The sequence below is a fragment of the Lepidochelys olivacea genome (genome assembly GCF_965140295.1).
Source record: "Lepidochelys olivacea isolate rLepOli2 genome assembly, chromosome: 7".
Taxonomy (NCBI): domain Eukaryota; kingdom Metazoa; phylum Chordata; order Testudines; family Cheloniidae; genus Lepidochelys; species Lepidochelys olivacea.
The window spans coordinates 25,365,968-25,385,693 of NC_140417.1; the positions used below are offsets into that span (position 1 = coordinate 25,365,968).

The 19,726-nt window shown below is 43.8% G+C and overlaps 1 protein-coding gene across 1 annotated transcript in view; it reads left to right on the top strand.

Annotated features, from left to right (window-relative positions):
- DNAH12 (dynein axonemal heavy chain 12) overlaps positions 1–19,726 on the top strand; it is a 172,930-nt gene that overhangs the window by 46,224 nt on the left and 106,980 nt on the right. Inside the window, exons 27-32 of the mRNA XM_084633689.1 lie at positions 384–623; positions 2,344–2,589; positions 13,252–13,371; positions 15,121–15,230; positions 16,508–16,691; positions 19,133–19,273. Coding sequence (XP_084489815.1) covers positions 384–623; positions 2,344–2,589; positions 13,252–13,371; positions 15,121–15,230; positions 16,508–16,691; positions 19,133–19,273 — 1,041 coding nt within the window. The remainder of the gene's footprint in view (positions 1–383; positions 624–2,343; positions 2,590–13,251; positions 13,372–15,120; positions 15,231–16,507; positions 16,692–19,132; positions 19,274–19,726) is intronic.

The following is a 19,726-nucleotide window of genomic DNA, read 5'->3' on the forward strand; positions in this document are numbered from 1 at the left end:
GCTATGTGCCCTTTTCACATGGTCACTTTTGAAAATCCCACCTAGGATTCCCTGCCCCTAAGAGTTTATAATCTAAGGTCTGATGACTTCAATGGGACCACTTGCAGTGCATTAGTTTAAGTATGTTACAAGGAGTTTGCAGGATCAGGGCCTATGAACCTGACTCAGCTTCCAGTAAAACCAAGGAAAGATTTCCATTGACTTGATTTCCTAATATACCTGCTGACCTTTCCTCTAAGGAGGCTTAATTATTCAAAGTATGCAAATAAGTTCACTGCACAACATTACATTTCAAGCCATTGTACTACCAATTGTTGCTTTTAAATCTCCTGATACTCTGTTGGGGTACACTACAGTTTTTGTCTTTCTTTCTCATTTTACAGTTTTTTAAGGGTTTGGCTTCTTCAGGTGCTTGGGCCTGTTTTGATGAATTTAATCGAATTGAGCTGGAAGTACTGTCTGTGGTGGCTCAGCAGATCCTTTGCATTCAGCGAGCCATACAGCTGAAGATGGAAACGTTTATTTTTGAAGGGACTGAACTGAAGCTCAATCCCAACTGTTTTGTAGCTATTACCATGAATCCAGGTTATGCAGGACGTTCTGAACTGCCAGACAACCTTAAGGTAAAATAATAAAATAAGTATATTCACTTAATAGTGCATTTAAGAAACCTAGTGCCAAATTACCTGCTGGAGTTACACCAGAATGTGGCATTTACAATATAAACAATTTATATTTTTAAATGTTGTATCTCTTACACAACATATTTGTCAGGTTGCATTTTTTTTAATTCAAATCAGTTTGTTCTCCCTGAAGGTTTTTAATCAGTCTTTCTGCTGTTATGAATGGAAGTTACACCAATTAATTATTATTATTATTGCTTTTATTTGTGATGGGCCAAACCCTTCAGTGAGGATTGTTTAGCTGTGAAAAGGGGGACTGCAGGATTTTAAAGTGGTGTTTTTATTGAATCCAAATCCTGCTTTTAAAGTAGTGTTTAAATTGAATCCAAATACTTTAAGAAAATGTGCTTAAAAATAATTCAGAATGGAGTTTTATTCGGAAACAGTGCTAGAGCAATTTGACTAGATCATGTGATGATGACTCTATACAAACTACCAATTACAAATATTTGCTATGATATTTGTTTATGCCAGTGTTTCTATTTCAGTGGTGAGACATGGCTTCAGCAAAGTAAAGTGAAGATGTCTCGATAGCAGCTTTGCGGTTCTATTTTCCCTTTAAGTCACAGCACCAAAGTGAGAAAGGCCAGAGCCACATTGCCTCAAAGGGAGCTCAGGGAGGAATTCTACCTCAGGAGGGCAGAATTCATTCAGGAATGCTCTAGTCAGCAGTGGCTACACCCCTTCAGGGGGTGCAGTATACTCTCCCATCTACCATGTGATCCATCTCCTTTTCCCACATCTTTTTCTGCCATTCAGGTGTGTTTGGCCCATCGGTGGCACACAATGAGCAGTCTTTGTTCTCTGGAAAGCAAGGGTGTTGAGGAGGAGGAAGTTAAAGCAGGGTAATCTGGTGAATAATGTTATGTGTAATGAGGGCCATATAGGCAACTCGCTTGTGTTTGGCTCTTAATGAGTCATGAGACAGTGCTGGGTTTAAAATGGCGTCATGGAGCCAGGCCCATGCTCAGAAGGGGCCCCGGCCTGTTCTGCTTGCTGTTTCCCCCCTGCCCACCACTTGCTCGTCTTGGCCTGCAAGGTTCTGCATTTGTGGAGCAGGTTTTGTGGGGGCTCTGGCCATAGGGAGTCGGGGGGGGTGTTGCCAAGGTGCTGAATTTCTGATTTCCCCATGGGTGCTTGACCCCAGCTCTGTCCCAAGCCCCGCCCCCACTCCACCCTTTCCCCCAAGGCCCTGCCACCCACATCTTCCTGCCCCATACTGCACCCTCCCCAGAGTGCCCCTGCTCCTCCCCGAGGAGAAGGGGCACGCTGGCAGCACAGGGCTGGACAGGCCACAGTGCGTCTGGCAACTGCCGGTTTGTAAAGAGTGCCCTCGCACTGGACTGGGCGGAGCGGGGCCACTCCTGCCATGCCATGCCATGCCCCATTGCTCCTGGCTGGGCCCTTGCTCTGGGGACTGACCTCCCTGCGCCATGCTCCATTGCCCCTATAGAGGCCCACAAATATGTTTGATGCCAGGCCCACAAAATCTTAATCCAGCCCTGGTCATAGATCTTGTCTTCAAAGATTGGTAATACTGTTACCACAAGAATTTTTATGTTGCAGTATCTATACATATTGAGTGCAAATCAGAGTTACAGGAATTCTTTTGTTATTCTGCTAAACGTTTTAAGCATATTTTCTGCGATATGCATTTCAGGTTCTTTTCCGAACAGTAGCTATGATGGTTCCTAACTATGCTCTGATAGCAGAAATCTCTCTCTACTCATACGGATTTCTGAATGCCAAGCCATTATCAGTGAAGATAGTAATGACCTACAGACTTTGTTCAGAGCAACTTTCCTCTCAGTTCCATTATGACTATGGTATGCGTGCTGTTAAAGCTGTACTAGTGGCTGCTGGCAACCTAAAACTGAAATTCCCACAGGAGAATGAAGATATATTGGTAAGTCCCTGAGGTAACATAGTGGATTTCACTGTGTCAAGTATGTCAGAGTTTTGAACCCAGCTGTGCCACTGCCTCACAGCATTGCCTGCTGAAGTCATTGAACCACTCTGTCTCAGTTTCTCTATCTGTAAATTGGGGATAAGAATCATGGCCGGAAGGTATAGGTGGCCAGGGGAGGCTAAGCCTCCCCAAACAGGATGCAGCGCACCTCCCTTTGGAGGCGTGCTGGCCCACTGTTGAAAGGGCGCCTGAGCTGTATCCCCTCCCACACTCCCCCCTGTCCTCTTCCCCCATGGCCCCGCCCTCACTGCTCCTCTTCGCTCCACCTCTTCCCCACAAGGCCCCGCCCTCACTCCCCTTCTTCCTGTCCCTGCTCTTTCCCTGAGGGCCCCCCCTGCCACTCGCGCCTCTCCGCACCTGGTGGGCGGGGGGTCCTCGGAGGAGGTGCAAAAAGGTGTGAGCAATGGGTGGGGGTTCTTGGGGAGAGGGCAAAGAGGCTTGAGCAGCAGGCGGGAGGGCCTTCTGGGGGACAGGGCGAAGGGTGCGAGTGGCGAGGAGGGGACAAAGAGGTGCAAGTGGCGGGCCTGGGGCGGACTGGGGTGGAAGATGGGCATGGCCTCCGGGAGGGGGTGGAGCATGGGAGGGATCTTAGAAGGAGGAGGCCAAGTGGGGCAGGCCTCAGGGTGGAGCAGGGGACCTGGCCCCCCACTTCTAGGGAGCTTCCAGTGCTCGTACCCAGCCTCCACAAATGCGCGAGTCAGGCATCGCCCATTAATTATCTACTTCATAAGGCTATTATGAAAGATAAACTAATATTTTATAGTACTTTCTAAATGTAAACCACTAAGTGCTAAGATGTAAATTAAAACTAGTTTCAGAACTGGTTTATCTAAGATGTAAATTAAGACGAGTTTCAGAACTGAGTTTTAACTGAGAGGATTAAATGAAATTCTTGATAAGGAAAAAATGGATATAAAAGATACAAGTGTATTTGGGTGAATTTGACGGTCTGTGATGTGCATCAGGTCTGACTAGGTCTCTTGTGGCCGTAAACTCTATGAAACACCCTTTCCAGCTGTCATTGTGGAACTGATGCCTAATTAACTGATATTTGGAAAGCACTGAAACATCCTCCAATGAAAGACCTGACATAAATGCAAAGGATAAAGTATGATATTGTGACCGGGATCCCAGGGGAGCCAGCTGAGATCACTCAATTCGGATGAATTGCAAAGAATGTGGCAGACAATCCCCAAAGCTGGTGGATACTCTAATACTTAGATTTACCAAGCCAGCACTAAACAGCTTCTGTTATACCTCACTGATGACTCAGAAGTCCAAAACACAGTTCCTTTCAAGTAACCCAGCCTCAGGCCGCCACCTAGTTACCCAAGCCAGATATTATGAAGATTAATGAAAATCTTATTCACCATATAAACAAAAAGTTTCTACCAATCCCAAAGGATCAGACACATTACCTCCCAGGTTAATGAATATTCCAGATCTTACCCAAATACACGCATACAGCCAATTCTTATGAACTAAACTCAAATTTATTAAAAAAGAAAAAAGAGAGAGTATGGTTAAAAGATCAATGTACATATAGACATGAGTCAGTCTTGAGATTCAGATTCATAGCAGAGATGGTAGACTTTGTAGCTGCAAAGAGTTCTTTTAGAATTTAGTCCATAAGTTATAGTCCAATGTTTATCTTCAGAGTGGTCCAGTCAGAACTGGGATCTCAGTCCTGATGGCTTAGGCTTCCACTGCATGAAACCCCAAGCAGATCTGAGATGACAGGATCAGGCCCCAAGGATCTTTTATACAATTTCAAGCCTTGTTTGACAGGTCAGAGTCCCTTGGCTTACTCTGAAACCTGATTACCTATTGTAACAGCCGTGTTAGTCTGTATTCGCAAAAAGAAAAGGAATACTTGTGGCACCTTAGAGACTAACCAATTTATTTGAGCATAAGCTTTCGTGAGCTACAGCTTACTTCATCAGATGCATACTGTGGAAAGTTTAGAAGATCTTATTATATACACACAAAGCATGAAAAAAATAGGTAATCAGGATGACTTTGAAGTAGGTCCATCACCGGTACTTAGCTACACAAATTAACATTAGGCAATTGCCTGTTCTTTACCATTCGCAGATTTTCAGCTATACATTTCAAAGGGAGATGAATACAGCAATATCCCATGGTTACAGTTAATTTAAATGCTAGGATGTTCTTTTGATCTCTGAATTAACAGAATACAGCATAGATAGGGACTGTTGATTATATTGTTGACCACTACCCATATATATGTAAATACACAAAAACACAAACATTATCTCCCCATATGTCTTGAATGGTTGAATCTGAGTCATTTATCCTGCAGGACACTTAACACTTTCTGGCCATGCATCTCACCCCCAAGGAGAGACTGTGTAAGGGAGCTATCAGAGCTCCTGGATACACCTTAAGAACCTTCCAACATTGATATGAGCTGTGTTTACATTGAATTCTTTGGAAGGCCAAATTATTGATGCATGCTTTGGCCCAAGTTAAAAATTTAGTCCATACTTTCTGAAACACTTCAGTGATTCCAGGGTTTGGTCTATGTGTTTACTTAACATAGCCATTAACGTTTTTCAGAGCCAAGAATAGAGGAGATGATGTAAAGGGAGACATAGCCTGCTCAGCTTCCCAGCAGCATCAGTTCAGGAACTCTCCCTCTTCCTTGCTGAATTAATGACGGAAGATTGAGAGGGCAGGGTCTTCAGAAGTGCTAAAACTGGGGAAAAAGAAAAGGAGTACTAGTGGCACCAGCTGTAGCTCACGGAAGCTTATGCTCAAATAAATTGGTTAGTCTCTTAGGTGCCACAAGTACTCCTTTTCTTTTTGCGAATACAGACTAACACGGCTGCTACTCTGAAAACTGGGGAAGTAATTTCAGAGAGATGGCAATACTGTAATCATTATGAGAGGCAGTGGAGAGCATTTGGGGTGCTCCATTAGACTCCCTAAACAATTTTAGGAAATGCACTGCTTGATGCGTCTTCACTCATTACAGGGACTCGTGCCTTTTAGTGCAGCCTAGCACTGACTGCTATATAACTTACGTTACTTTTTAAGCACAACATTTTGTGATGGAGATCATTGATTCAATGACTTTCAGAGATCTTTGAGATATTTTCCTGCGATGGCAGGGCCAGAGCTGTCAGCTGCTGCATGCAGTGGGGGGCCCTGGAGCTCTGAACCACCAAGGGCAGCAGGGGCTCTACAGCTGTCAGCTGCTGCTGGTGGCAGGGACCTCACAGCTGTCAGCCGTGGGAAGCAGGGATTGGAGGTGTCAGTGTCCCCCCCCTTTATTTTTAGTGAAAGTCACAGACATGTCACAGACTTCCATGAATTTTTGTTTATTGTTGACAAATTTTGTGAGTCTTGAATCTGATGAGCCCTGGCCAAAGAAACAGGGGGAATCCGACAGATGGCCCTCCAAAACCGTAAGGCATTGGACATAGTGCTGGCGGCAAAAGGAGGGACTTGTGCTCTCATTGGAAAAGGCTGTTGTCTGGTATATACACACAGCAGTCTTTTCCAATGAGAGCACAAGTCCCTCCTTTTGCCGCCAGCACTATGTCCAATGCCTGACGGTTTTGGAGGCCATCTGTCATATTGCCCCTGTTTCTTTGGCCAGGGCTCTTAAAGTTTCTCCAGTTTCATTTGCCATTATTTCAACTACTGCTTGTAACCTTAGGAGCCTTTTTGCATGGTGTATTACTCCCCCTAATGGTATTAAGGAACCACCAATGGCCTCTTCCCAGGTTAAGGGGCTTATTTTATTTACATACCATTGGGCATCCGTTAAGTCCCTTCTTTTTTGCCTGAAATTGCGGAGGCTTTCTCGAGGGAAGGTTCCTAGCACTCGGAATTGTGGGAAGAGTCGGGCGGGATAACAGATTCCTGACCAATTAGCTGGTAGTGCGGTATAAGCTCTGGTCCCACATACCCAGTGATGGCCTATTAAGGCCGGGAAGGGTCGGTTGCACCCATTTGTCATATAGGTGTTTGCAAAGGAGGAGTAGTATCCCCCAAAGGGTACAGGGTAATTCTCCTTACGAGGAGTGGTGTTATTTGCATGACATTGAAAGATTGTATTGTTTTCACTAAGGTTACTATAGAGGGAACATGAGATTGATACCATCTGTTTGATCCCAGGTTGAGAAAAAATTCATATCTCCATACCCGGCCCGCCACTTTTTAGTTTTGTTTGAATAATGCCATACACCATTGGCCATAATATGCTGAAGGCAACGGCTTTTCCCCAGATCCAGCCCTGTCCCATTACACACCCAACACCAATGACCTTTTCCCTCCACTACACTTATCCATTTAGATGCATTTATTCCCACCACTTCCCAAGTGTCATTGCTGTTCCATATTTTGTTAAACGGACGAGGCCGGCATATGTACAAAATCAAGTTGCCAATGCAAGAACGGTGCTTGAGGCAGGCCCCGGAACCCCTGGGCCACTTTTACAGGTTTACCAATATTATGGCTTTGGCAAATGGTACAGGCTGCACAGTGGCAGGCTGCAAAAGAGCTAAAATGGGGGGGCCCACCATCCTGTCTTAGTTATAGCAGAGACCATCCTCTCCTTTCCGACATGCGAAACACCGTGTAGCAGGGTGGCCAGAGACGGGTAGAGTGAAAAGGGGGCTACAAAGGCACCAGTAGGCAAGCGCCAAAGAGAATCGGGATGTAGAGAGCAGCCTTGGTCAACCCAGGATTCTTTCTCGGTTTCTGGGGCAGAGTCTTGGAGCAGGGTGAGGTCAGTGGGGGACGGCGGCGGTATAGAAACAGAACGGGAACCTAGAAATGCATCTGGGAAGGTTCTATGGCAGCAGCATGTTTAGCAGAGGCGTCAGCAAATGCGTTACCCTTAGCAACATCAGTATCCGCCATTGAGTGGCCAGGGCACTTAACAATAGCTAGGGCAGACAGAAGTAAAACTGCATACAGAAGAGCAGTGATGTAGGGTCCATTTTTAATAGGGGTACTGGCAGAGGAAAGGAAACCCCGAGTTTGCCAGAGGGTACCAAAGTCATGTACAACCCCAAAAGCGTAGCGGGAGTCAGTGTAAATGGTGGCGGAGCATCCCTCCACCAAAAAGCAGGCATGTGAGGTGAGGGCAACTAATTCAGCGACTTGTGCTGAGGTTACAGAAGGTAAAGGCTCAGCTTCCAGGGTTTCAGAGAGTGAAACTACAGCGTATCCTGCAAGGAGACGACCTTGGTCGTCTCGAAAACAGGAACCATCGTAAATAAAATAAGGTCAGAGTTAGGGAGAGGGACATCAGAAAGGTCAGAGCGCGGGACGGTGACAGCAGAGACAGTTGCAAGGCAGTCGTGGGGATCACAGTCATTAGACAAAGGAAGGAGAGTGGCAGGATTTAACTGAGAACAACGCTTTATGGTGATATATGAAGCTGATAGTAGTAAAAGTTCGTACCTGGTAAGGTGGGCAGAGGAAAGGTGGCCTGTGTTATGTTGTAGCAGGAGAGTTTCTACAGAGTGAGGGACCAGGAGGGTAAGAGGAGAGTGGAGAACAAGGGAATCGGATATTTCGACTAGGCGCGCTGCAGCAGCCACAGCATGCAGGCATGGGGGTAAGCCTTGGGCAACAGGGTCTGAAGTGGCAGAGAAATAAGCCACTGGGCGGTTCTTTTCTCCATGCATCTAAGTGAGAACTCCAAGTGCACACCCAGATTGTTCGTGGCAGAAAAGGGTAAAAGTCTTAGAATAGTCAGGCAGCCCTAAGGCAGGGGCAGAAGCCAAACTCTGAGGGAAACAAAGGCAGAATTGGCCTCAGGGGGCCACGGCATGGGATCAGGCACAGAGAATTGAGTGAGTTCCTGGAGAGGTTTTGCAAGGGAGGCATATTGGGGAATCCATTGTCTGCAAAATCCAGCCATGCCTAAAAACTTCCGGACCTGGCGTGGGGAGCAGGGTCGGGGAAAGCTAAGGATAGCTTGGACGTGGGTGGGAGAAAGTGCACGGGAACCCTGGGAGAGGAGAAAGCCAAGGTATGTGACAAAAGCCTGACAGAGTTGTAGTTTAGAGCGAAAAGCTTTGTGACACTTATTTGCTAGGGCAGTAAGGAGCACTAAAGAGTCAGTTTCAGAGGCAGACAATGAAGGGGAACAGAGAAGTAGATCATCTACATATTGGACTAGTGTGGACCTGGACGGGAAAACAAGGTCAGCAAGGTCTCGGGCTAATGCCTGGGAAAAATATGACGGGCTTTCATTATACCCCTGGGGCAGTGTGGTCCATGTGTACTATTGCCCTTTGTAAGAAAAGGCAAACAGGGACTGGGAGTCACGGTGAACCGGGACAGAAAAGAAAGCAGAGCACAAATCAACAACAGTAAAATGAGTTGCATCTGGTGGGATAGAAGCCAGAATCGTCTCTGGGTTAGGGACAACGGGAAAACCAGGTATGACAATGCGGTTAATGGCCCGAAGATCCTGAACAAACCACCACGATTTACCATCAGCTTTTCGAACTGGGAGGATAGGGGTGTTACAGGGGCTGGAGCAGGGGATAATAATGCCTTGTTCCCGCAGGGCGGTCATGACTGGAGCAATTCCAGCCTCTGCTTCGGGGTTTAAAGGGTATTGAGACAGGCGAGGCAGAGGTTTGGAGGAATCAACAATAATGCAGACGGGGTCAGTATGTAAACGGCCCACTTCAGACGGGTGGGTTGGCCACAGAGAGGATGGGACCTGTGAAATTAGGTGTTCAAGGGATGGGACCAATGGGCAGCAGGGGACCGGAGTGGAAAGGGGAGTTTCAGACAGCAGGGAGGCTACAGAATCACTCAGAGAGGACTGGGGGATTTGTAAGTAGACACCATCAGGGGAACAGGAGATGGTACAGCCAAGTTTACATAACAGGTCCCGACCCAAAAGGTTCACCGGAGTGGAATCCGAGAGGAGGAATGCATGGTCCGTGGAAAGGGGACCAACCTGGACTGGTAGAGGTTTTGAAAGGAGATAAGGGGTTGGGACTCCCATAATGCCCACAGCGGATATGGTTTTTTCAGAGCGGGGAACCTCAGGCAGGTCGGCAGTACGAACTGCAGAGAGCGAAGCTCCCGTATCAACAAGGAAAGGGAGAGAAAGATCATTAATAGTCAAAACACATTCACCCGTGGGAGTGAGAGGTAGTAAAGGAGCTAAAATTTCCTGAGGTTCCCTGGTGTTCTGTCATTGCTGTGGGACAAAGTAAGTCTGGGGACTGTCAGGCTGTGCCGACAGGGGGTCTAGCTGGTTGCTTACAGAGCTATTAGGCCGGCGCGGACACTTGTTTTTCCAATGTCCGGGTTGTTTACAGTAATTACAAACACCCCCAAAACCCGAAAATCCAGTTCCACGGCCCCTTCCATGACCACATCCCCCTCCCCGGTACTGTTTACCTTGCCCTGAATAATGCTGTATTTGCAGGGCCATTAACTTTTGGGAAGATGGTTCCTCCTTTCCCTTTAGAGTGCCACTGATTGCAATTTATCCATGGTTTCAGTTTCCCACCCAACACTTATTCGCTTTAGCACACTGCCAATAGCAGGTAGGAGGCCATTAACAAACGCATGAGCCAGGGCGCCCTTCCCATTTTCACCCGGTTGCTGTATACCAGAATGTTGCAGAAAAACATCAGTCAGTCAGGTGTGATAGTCACCCGGACTTTCTCCCTGTTGCTGTTTACAGCAATGTATGGCTGTCCAGTTTGTTTTTGGAGTCCATACTTGAGGGATGGCCTCATGTAGGTTTTTAGCTCGGTCTTTACACTTTTTCCCGTATTCAGCAACAGGACCGGTGTCTGGTAAAGTTGAATGGCGCTCACTGATGGGCCGGTTGGCTGCTGTGAGCCATTTTTCATGCTCGCTAGGGGTTACAAGTAGCTTGCACAGCTGCAGGAGGTCTGTCTCAGAGGGTTCATAGGTGTCGCACACTAACAAGAATTCCTCTGCAAATGTGGTAGGATTTTCCAGGGGCTTTGGAAAGCTTTTTACAATTGAGAGGAGCTCTGTATGAGTTCAAGCTTTATAGCTCCAAGTGGGACCCTCTTGTTGGTCCCCAGTATGCAGGATTCGGAGGGGAGCCTGGATAGGTTAAGAGCCAGAGCATAAGTGTTGGGCCCAATCAATGTCCAGGCGATCTTCATATGTATGGGGAAAAACAGAGGAGTCAGACAGACTGGAGGATTTCGGGGGAACGGGGGTTTTTTCTTTATGGGTCTGAGTGGTACCGGAGGAATGGGCCTGGGCGGTATTGGACGATCCGGACTGGTCTGAACTGGAGACCCCTGGGAGTTGTTGTGACCCCCTATTAATCCAATGCAAGGATGCCAGGCCTATTAATGCATCTTCCTCATCGTCATCCCCAGAATTTAACAAGGGGTTTTCTTCGTCCTTTCCCACAATGAGATGGGAGTATGAAGGGGGATGGGATCGATCCTGGTCTTCTTGGAGAACGGGATAAAGGGGAGCGCTCAGTCTGGCAGCGGGAGAGGAGGCTTCTAATAAAGCTTTTAACTTATCATTTGAATCTTTGAGAGAGGCAAGTTTTGATTCTGTCCACCTATGATTTGCCTCTTCCCACCACTGCATGAAACAATCAACCTCTCCTTTTGCCAATTTAGTTTTAGGTTGGCTGAGTTTGTCCTTTAAGACGTCTACTCGGTCTTTGTCCCAAGATCCTAACAGTGACCACTGAATTTTGGGATTCTCCTGAGTTAGCCTAGACCATTTTTCCAGAAATTTACAGGAGTCCGGACCCTTTCTAAAATACATAAAATGAGCTGGTGTTCCTTTAGGGAACTGTCCCGACTTAGACGTCTGGTTATCCATACAGGAGGACTTTACACACCAATCACACAAGAAGGAAAGTCGGGTTTGTCAGAGCGATGCCCGGTGCAACACACAAAAGGAGCCCACAGGCTACTGCCTCAATTGCCCTTGCTTTCACACCAAGGGTTTTACCCAAGGCGCGGTGCGGCTGCGATTGTGCAGATTTCACTCACTCAGACCGTGGGGACATGAACCCTTTGGTCAGCCGATCCCTGGACGGAGACTGCGCCCAGACTCAAACACACCACAGGGAGGATGGATAGACACAGAGACAAGACAGTCCTCACTCCGGACAAAACACAGAAATAATTACCTGACCAGATTCCTGATGTCAGATCCCAGGATCCCTACCAGAACAGAGTGGGAACCAACAGGTTTGATGGCGTAGACTTCACTGTGGTCATGCACCCTTCCGTTCTGGCGGAGGACCGCTCGGGCCAAATGCCCAGTTGCCGGCTTGTCACGGCCATCCTAAGAACAGTCAGGAGTCACACGGCCCCAGTGAAGACGGTTGCCATCTCGGTAGGACCTCCAAATTGTCAAAGTCAGATTCAAGACTCACAAAATTTGTCAGACCACTCTGTTTATTAGCAAAGCGCTTTGCCAGTGCACCCAGATATGTGAGACTTCTGCAAAAGTTCAAGCTAACTTATTTAAACAGATAAGGGAAAGCCAATTTAACATAAGAGACAGAAGGAAGCAGAAACTGCTGTGTGTATATACCAGACAACACCAATGAGGTAATAGATCATGCTAGCCACTTAGAACAAATCACATATCTTCCCCACGAAGAGCCAAGTTCTTTATGGAAGTGGCTAAGTAACCTTTTCAATTTCTCTGGCATAGGAAACTGGTTGTTTCAGGAAGCCCTAATTCTCCTGTTTGGAATCCTAATAATTTTTGTATGTTTTCAGTTACTTTCCTATTGTATACAAAATTGTGTCAGGCATGCTACACAGATAGCTGCCCCAAACCAGAGTGCTAATTTGATGATTTTAAATATCACTGATGAACAAAGAGATAAAGAACGATTGATATGTGGAACCCAGTAATTGTTGGTCATTGTGTAGCTTGACCAAAAGGAGGGATTGTGAAAGTAGAATGAATTATACTGAAATTATAATTCATTAAACAAATGCTGCTTGAAGGGTTTGTTGAAATATTGTCGTCAGGAAGAGAAACATTAAGGAGTGTGAGACAATGGGTCCTACTGAGCTAGGGTCCTAGCTCAGTAGGAGCTCTAAGTTAATTAGTTTGAGGACCCATTGTCTCACATGTTTCTCTTCCTGACAACTATATTTCAACAAACCCTTCAAACATCATTTCTTTAATGAATTATAATTTCAGTATAATTCATTCTACTTTCACATTGTCCACAACCTGTTCATGACTTTTACTAAAAATAATTGTGACAAAATCTTAACCTTACACATTAGCATAGAGTTCAATTTTAGAGTAAATCTCAGGAAAAACTTCCTAACTGTAAGAATAGTAGGTCAATGAAACAGACTCTCTCAGCAGGGTTGTGGAAGCTTCTTCACTGGAGGTTTTCAAAAGGAGGCAGGATAGCCCTCTCTCTTGGATCGTTGAGACACAACAAATCCTGCATCTTGACTGGGTCACTAGATGACCCTTGCGATCCCTTCCAACCCTATGATTCTATGATTCACATTGTGCAGACTGATTTGATTTGTATTTCTATAGTCAGCATGTAAATCAGAACACTCATTTTCTGTAAACTTATGTATTTCTTTTCTTTAGCTTCTTAGATCAATTAAGGATGTTAATGAGCCTAAATTTTTGTCACATGATATACCTCTGTTCATGGGTATAACTAGTGATTTGTTTCCTGGTGTTAAGCTTCCTGAAGCAGATTACAATGTAAGTTCATTTGTAAGGTAACTTTTTTCACTAATACTCATGGCATTGCATCATTTGTAATTAATGCAGTATTCTATTTCTAATTGCAAAATGAGGCCCTGTGGTTTTCTTTTGAACCCAAAACCAGCCTTGAGTCTCTCATCATTTGCAGATCTGTATTTGTCTTTGTAGTTTTGGCCCATTTATAACTTAGCCCCTAACAAATCCGAGGACCCCTCTTACCTTAAACAGCCTTTTTGGATGTATACCAGTATGAAAGCCACCCCACTTTCCCTGGATTTTAGCGTCTTTTGTGAGTAACTTGCTGGTCCCCTCCCTAGCCTTTGGGGTTTTCCAAGTTATTAGGCATGGTGAAACTTGCCATGATTACTTAATTCTTCCTGTTCTTCTACAGTGGAATGGTGAGAAAAGAGACGGCCAGGCTGCCCTCTTCCTCTTTCAGGGACTGGGTGAGGTAGCTGGTCTCCCAATCCCCTTCCTTCCCACCAAAGGGGAAAAAAAATGCAGGTGGGAGTCAACCAGATGTCTGTTCCCAAAAGACTTCACACAAGTTCACTTTGAAGTTCTAAATTTTGTGGAAACCTGAAATTCCTAGTGAACCTGGAAGGTTGTACTGCTACAGATCCAACTTATTGTAGGTTCATGAAATGCACATGCTTCTATTATGATAATGTAAACCATGTGGGATGTTTTAATACACCAGCACAACCTTGGCAGAAGGGGAAATACTTGTCTTCTATTACCTTCCATAATACAGTAATTGGAGTGGGTAGGGTGTAAGCAGAGGCAGATGTTCAGTAAAGAAGGTGAAGATTTTGTTTTCCTTACCCACAAAATACCTTCTGTGTGCAGTTACAGCACAGCATCATTAGCTCTTTTTGTAGGGAGTCTACAGTTTAAACAGTACAGCAGCACAGCTGCAGCACTTCAGTGTAGACATTTACTCCAGTGACGGGAGGGGTTCTCTTGTTGTTGTAAATCCACCTCCTCAAGAGGCGGAAGCTACTTCAACGGAAAATTCTTCCATCAACCAAGCACTGTTTACACGGCAACTTATTTCCCCTTAACTACGTCGCTCAGAGTGCGTGTGGATTTTTTGCATTCCTGAACAACATAGATGGGTCAATCTAATTTTCTAGTGCAGCCCTCAGTATTAGGCTCTGAGATAGAAAGGATTTCTTTGTACTGGATAAGCCATGTCACTGTTATATACAATATGAGACATATAAACATCACCAAAGGCCATCAATATCTCAATAGAGAATTTGAAAACTTAGCCTTATATTTGCCTAAAGTAACCATATTTAGTTTAAGTTACAGCATCTTAAATTCTGCACGTTAGTAAATAGTACTTTAGTCAGGGCATATCTACTTAGGAACTTTCAGGAAAGTTAAGATGAATGTTAAAATGTGAAGCTAAAACATTTTAGTTAAACCCCTGTGTGGACACTCTCATTCAGAAGTAACGTGGTCTTAGTTTTCTTTAGCCTAATCCCAGAGGAGTCAGTAATTAACTAATTTGATTCTGTTATCCACAAATGTAATAAAACATACTGAGAGTGGGGTGGAAGTTGTTCTAGGCAATAATCTGAATATGGAATGATGTATGATACAGGTTCCTTTTGTTCATGAAGAAAATTATATGGCTTTATAAAGGATTGTTGTAAACTATGTAATATGTAACCATGAAAATACCCTTTAAAAAAGACTGTTATGATACGAAAAGGTTTTATTTTGTTTTGATTTTAGGATTTTCTGGAATGTGCCAACGAATGCTGTGTTATAAATAATATCCAGCCTGTTAAAGTTTTCATTGAAAAAATGATACAGACCTATGAAATGATGATTGTTAGACATGGGTAAGATTACCAGTGCCTGTTTCACAAGTACTACAGGTTATAGTTATGTTTTTTGTAATAACCAATAAAGAATATTTATGTAAATAGACTAAGAAATTATTTCCACTTTTAAAAAAGACACAGTGATTATTTAAATCAAATATAGAAAATCCCAATGGTCACTGTATGCTGCAGAATTTTTATATTGGTACATTTGGATATCCTAATTTTTAATGCAAATTTGGTGCCCAAGCAAGTGGAATCTCTGAAACCAGACATATTTGATTCTGCAGTCCCAATGCTCCCTTTTAGAGTAACAGCCGTGTTAGTCTGTATTCGCAAAAAGAAAAGGAGTACTTGTGGCACCTTAGAGACTAACCAATTTATTTGAGCATGAGCTTTCGTGAGCTACAGCTCACTTCATCGGATGCTCCCTTTGAGTTCGGTAGCAATTTTGCCTGTTTAATGTTTGCAGTTTGGACCCATGTTGTGGAGAGGAGTTGCTGCTGTAAGAGCTTGCCTGTATTAAAATATTAGCCCACCAGATCTCTGCCATTTTCGTCTTTGCCTTTTTTTGAGCAGCAAGTATGTGGTCGTCATATTTGTACAGTACCTCAAGAAATAAAAACATATACTTAGCTCTAATGTATGGCTTTGCATATTCAAAACTCTTTGCAAACATTGACTAGTTAGTCCTCTAAAATACTCTGAAATGGGATGAAATTAACAAACTTATTTTGAGTTATGACTAAAGATTTTTGTTTTAGTGCAGGTTCCTCATCTATCTTTTCTTTTATGATAATCTTTCCTAGACAGCAAAGAAAATTAGAGAATAAGTATAGCCCCAATTCTGCAAATAAATGCACTAGTGTGAATCCCTGCTGCTGCACTGAGTCCAGTTGGGTCCATTTATGTATTTTAATTGTGCGATCAAATATATGCAGTTGCATGAGCAAATCAAGTATTTGCATACACAAATTACCATTTAGACTCCTAACTGGTTATTTTGGACTTATAAAATACTTGATTGGTATGGGTAACTGTGGTAATAGCTCACACAATGCAAGCACATATATTTTTCTATTGACTTCATAGAAACATGGTTCCTAACCATTGAATCAATGATGTAATACATTTCACACTATAATTTTTGCTACATACAGAGTCAGATCCACTTAAGCATGTGCTTAATATTAAGCACGAGTAGTTCCCATTGAGGCCAATTGGCTGGATCAGTGCCATAAAGTATATATTTGATGAAGTTAAGATTTTTAATAATAATTTTCTTTTATCCATAGCTTTATGCTTGTTGGAGAGCCTTTTTCTGGGAAGACCAAAGTTCTACAGGTGTTGGCAGATGCACTAACCCTTATGAATGAACGTGGATATGGTGAAGAAGAAAAAGTAATTTTTAGAACTGTGAATCCAAAATCCATTACCATGGGTCAACTTTTTGGACAATTCGATATGGTATCTCATGAGGTATTGTGTTTTATATGATTGTTTTTAAAAATATTGTATAGCAATTGGCCATATTCCTCCATTGGTTATGCTTGTGCAAGCCCGATGGCTTTGATAGGTTTGCATGAGTACATCCATGCCTTCACTGCAAGGTGCTCTTATTTGGGTATTGCCCCTAACTCCTTTCTATCCACAACACACAATTCCCTCAACTAAGTTGGTAGTGCTTTAAATCTGGGCTAGCTGGCCTGGCTAGGGGTATAGGCTAGAGCCTGGATACCGCTGTTGCTTACGCTGGTAATCCACCCACTCTGCAGTGAGGACTCAGTACTTTTCCCATGATTTCCCCAGTGTACTCAGAAAGACAGGCAGGTTCTCCCACAATTCATTGAGAAAGAATCATAGAGCAGCTCAGCTTACTGCAGCACAAAGAACCATGGGAGTTGCCCCCAGAAAACTGACCAGCATACACTGAGGGAGCATAGCAGTACTAGTGAGGACACAGTAACACGGGTATGGCTTTGCAGTGTGGCTGCTCACATTCAGACTAGCCTGACTTGGGTGCTCAGACCCTGGTGTTGATCACTCGAGTTAACTGCTGTGAAGATATACCCTGAGAGCAGAATTTTTTTAAATTTATGAATAACTGGGCCAAAGCCAAATATACATTGTTATGGCAAAAGGTGCTAATGGCTTGCATGTTAGGGGTCATTGATGTATAAATCCTCAGGATGAAACTCCCTACAAAAAGAGCTAATGATGCTGTGCTGTAACCACACACAGAAGGTATTGTGTGGGTTAAAGTGCTCTTCTATGTATGGCAACAGAGGTGCTGAGGTTCCTGCAGAGCAGCTGCACTGAAGCAGGGTAGACCCCCAGGCTCATCTTTCAGGGCCATGTGGTCTCCATGTGCAGCCTTGGGCATAGTCTACACACAGTTTTTGTACTGCTTTAATGTTTTTGGTTAGGGGTATGATTTTTATTCCACTGTAGTTAACTCAGCACAGCCCCTAGTGTGGAAGCAGTTATACCAGTATAAAGTATACTTATACTAGTATAGCCTATTTCTATAGAAGTATGGGATTGAGCTACAGTGATATAAGTTCATTTATACAGAGGTAACTGCATCTACACTAGGGAGTTATACCAGTTTAACTATATCACTTTCTAAACCAATATAATGAAAGTAATACAAAAACTGTGTGGACAAACATCTGGTCTAGAGTTTTCCAATATGTAAAACTCAGAGGGTGACACAGGAAGAGGAGACTGTCTGTGAAGTAATGAAATTTGTATGAGGCCTTGGAGGAGGAGGGACGTACAAGATAGCTGCTTTTTCATGTCCACACAGGAAGAAAAACAAGATGCAATGGATGTGGTTTAATTAGGCCACAACTTTATTCACTTAACATGTCTGGGAATACCAGGCAATAAATCATACAGTGCAGGTCATCGTTCATTCCTTAATCAGTTCTACCTGTTTGGAAGGGCTCCCATCAGCCCTCCCACTTACCAGCCTGGTCCCTGTCCATTGTTGGGACATTGCTGCCTTCCCCTTGTGAGAAGGCAAAGGGTTCTGGAAAAATGGGATGTTTTCTCCACTGTACCAGACATTAGGAGTCCCAACCCCTCTTTTCGCAGGATGCCTTCCCCTAAATCTTCTTCCAACTCCTGTTTATCAGGGAATTGTATCCTTTTTGTAACAAGTACCTACACTGGACACCTGCCATAAAGAGGCACCAGCAATTAGTGTGGCTTCTTTTGGAGACTGGGAAGAGGTGCCTTATTTCAACTTTCTGCAAGAAGGAGTTGCCTGTGTGCTCTTCATTACCATCCCTTGTTTGAGGAAACAAGACTTGTGTATATTTTGTAAACAAATTACACTAAGACAATACCAGATTTTTTTGTCACCAGTTTCTGTTCCAAATGGGAAACTGAGGCCATGTCTACACTTACCGGTAGATTAGCACTGCTGCGATAGATGCAGCAGTGTCGATTTAGTGGGTCTGGGGAAGACCCGCTAAGTCGATGGCAGAGGGCTCTCCTGTTGACTCCAGTATTCCAGCTCCCTGAGAAAAGTAAGGTAAGTCAGCGGGAGAGCATCTCCCGTCAACACAGCAGGGTGTAGACACTGTGGTAAGTCGACCTAAGCTATGTCAACTTCACTTACTTTATTCATGTAACTGAAGTAGTGTGTCTTAGGTCGACTTACTCTAGTACTGTAAACAAGCCTTGAGACTTGCAAAGCCCTGAATTCTGTTACTGCTTGGCAAAGGGTCAATAAAGTTTTTTAATAGTTTTTAACACTTCTTCATGTTTTTACTTTGTTCTTCTCTGTTTTGTTCATTAACATGAGCTAAATAGAGCCCTGATCCAGCAAAATACGTAAGCATGTAAGTACTCCCATTGACTTTAGATTTAGCATTTTTAAATATGCCTATTTCCATTTTTTCCTGATCTAGTGGACAGATGGTATTGTTGCCAATACTTTCCGAGAATTTGCTTTAGCTGAGACATCTGAACGCAAATGGGTTGTTTTTGATGGTCCTATTGATACTCTGTGGATAGAAAGTATGAACACAGTGCTGGATGACAACAAAAAGGTAAAACATAGGCGTTATAAATGTCTAAAGAAAATGCTGTGCCACTTAAGAAACAAAATTCTGCATATAAAAGAAAACAGCACTTGTAGCTATACCTGCACCTGAGGTACAATGGAACCAGTTGAGTAGGCTTGTGATTAACTTGTGTTTTTATGAGAGAGAGAGATATGTCAGGAGAGTTGTTTGTGGGGGTTTTTCGGTTGGTTGGTTAGTTGTTTTATATCATAGAATAAGGTATTGAATTTGACCACATTTCCTAATCAAACATATGTTCTAATCTTGTCACAAAAATGCAAAATTTATAAATGGGATTTAAAAGAAAAAGATACTAGAAGTTTAATGATATTTCTTCTCTGGAAAACCTTACAACCAAAATTTCAAAAATGGTCTCCAGTTGTGGGTGTCTATATTTTTGTATGCCCAACCTCAGACACACAGGGCCTGATTTTCAAA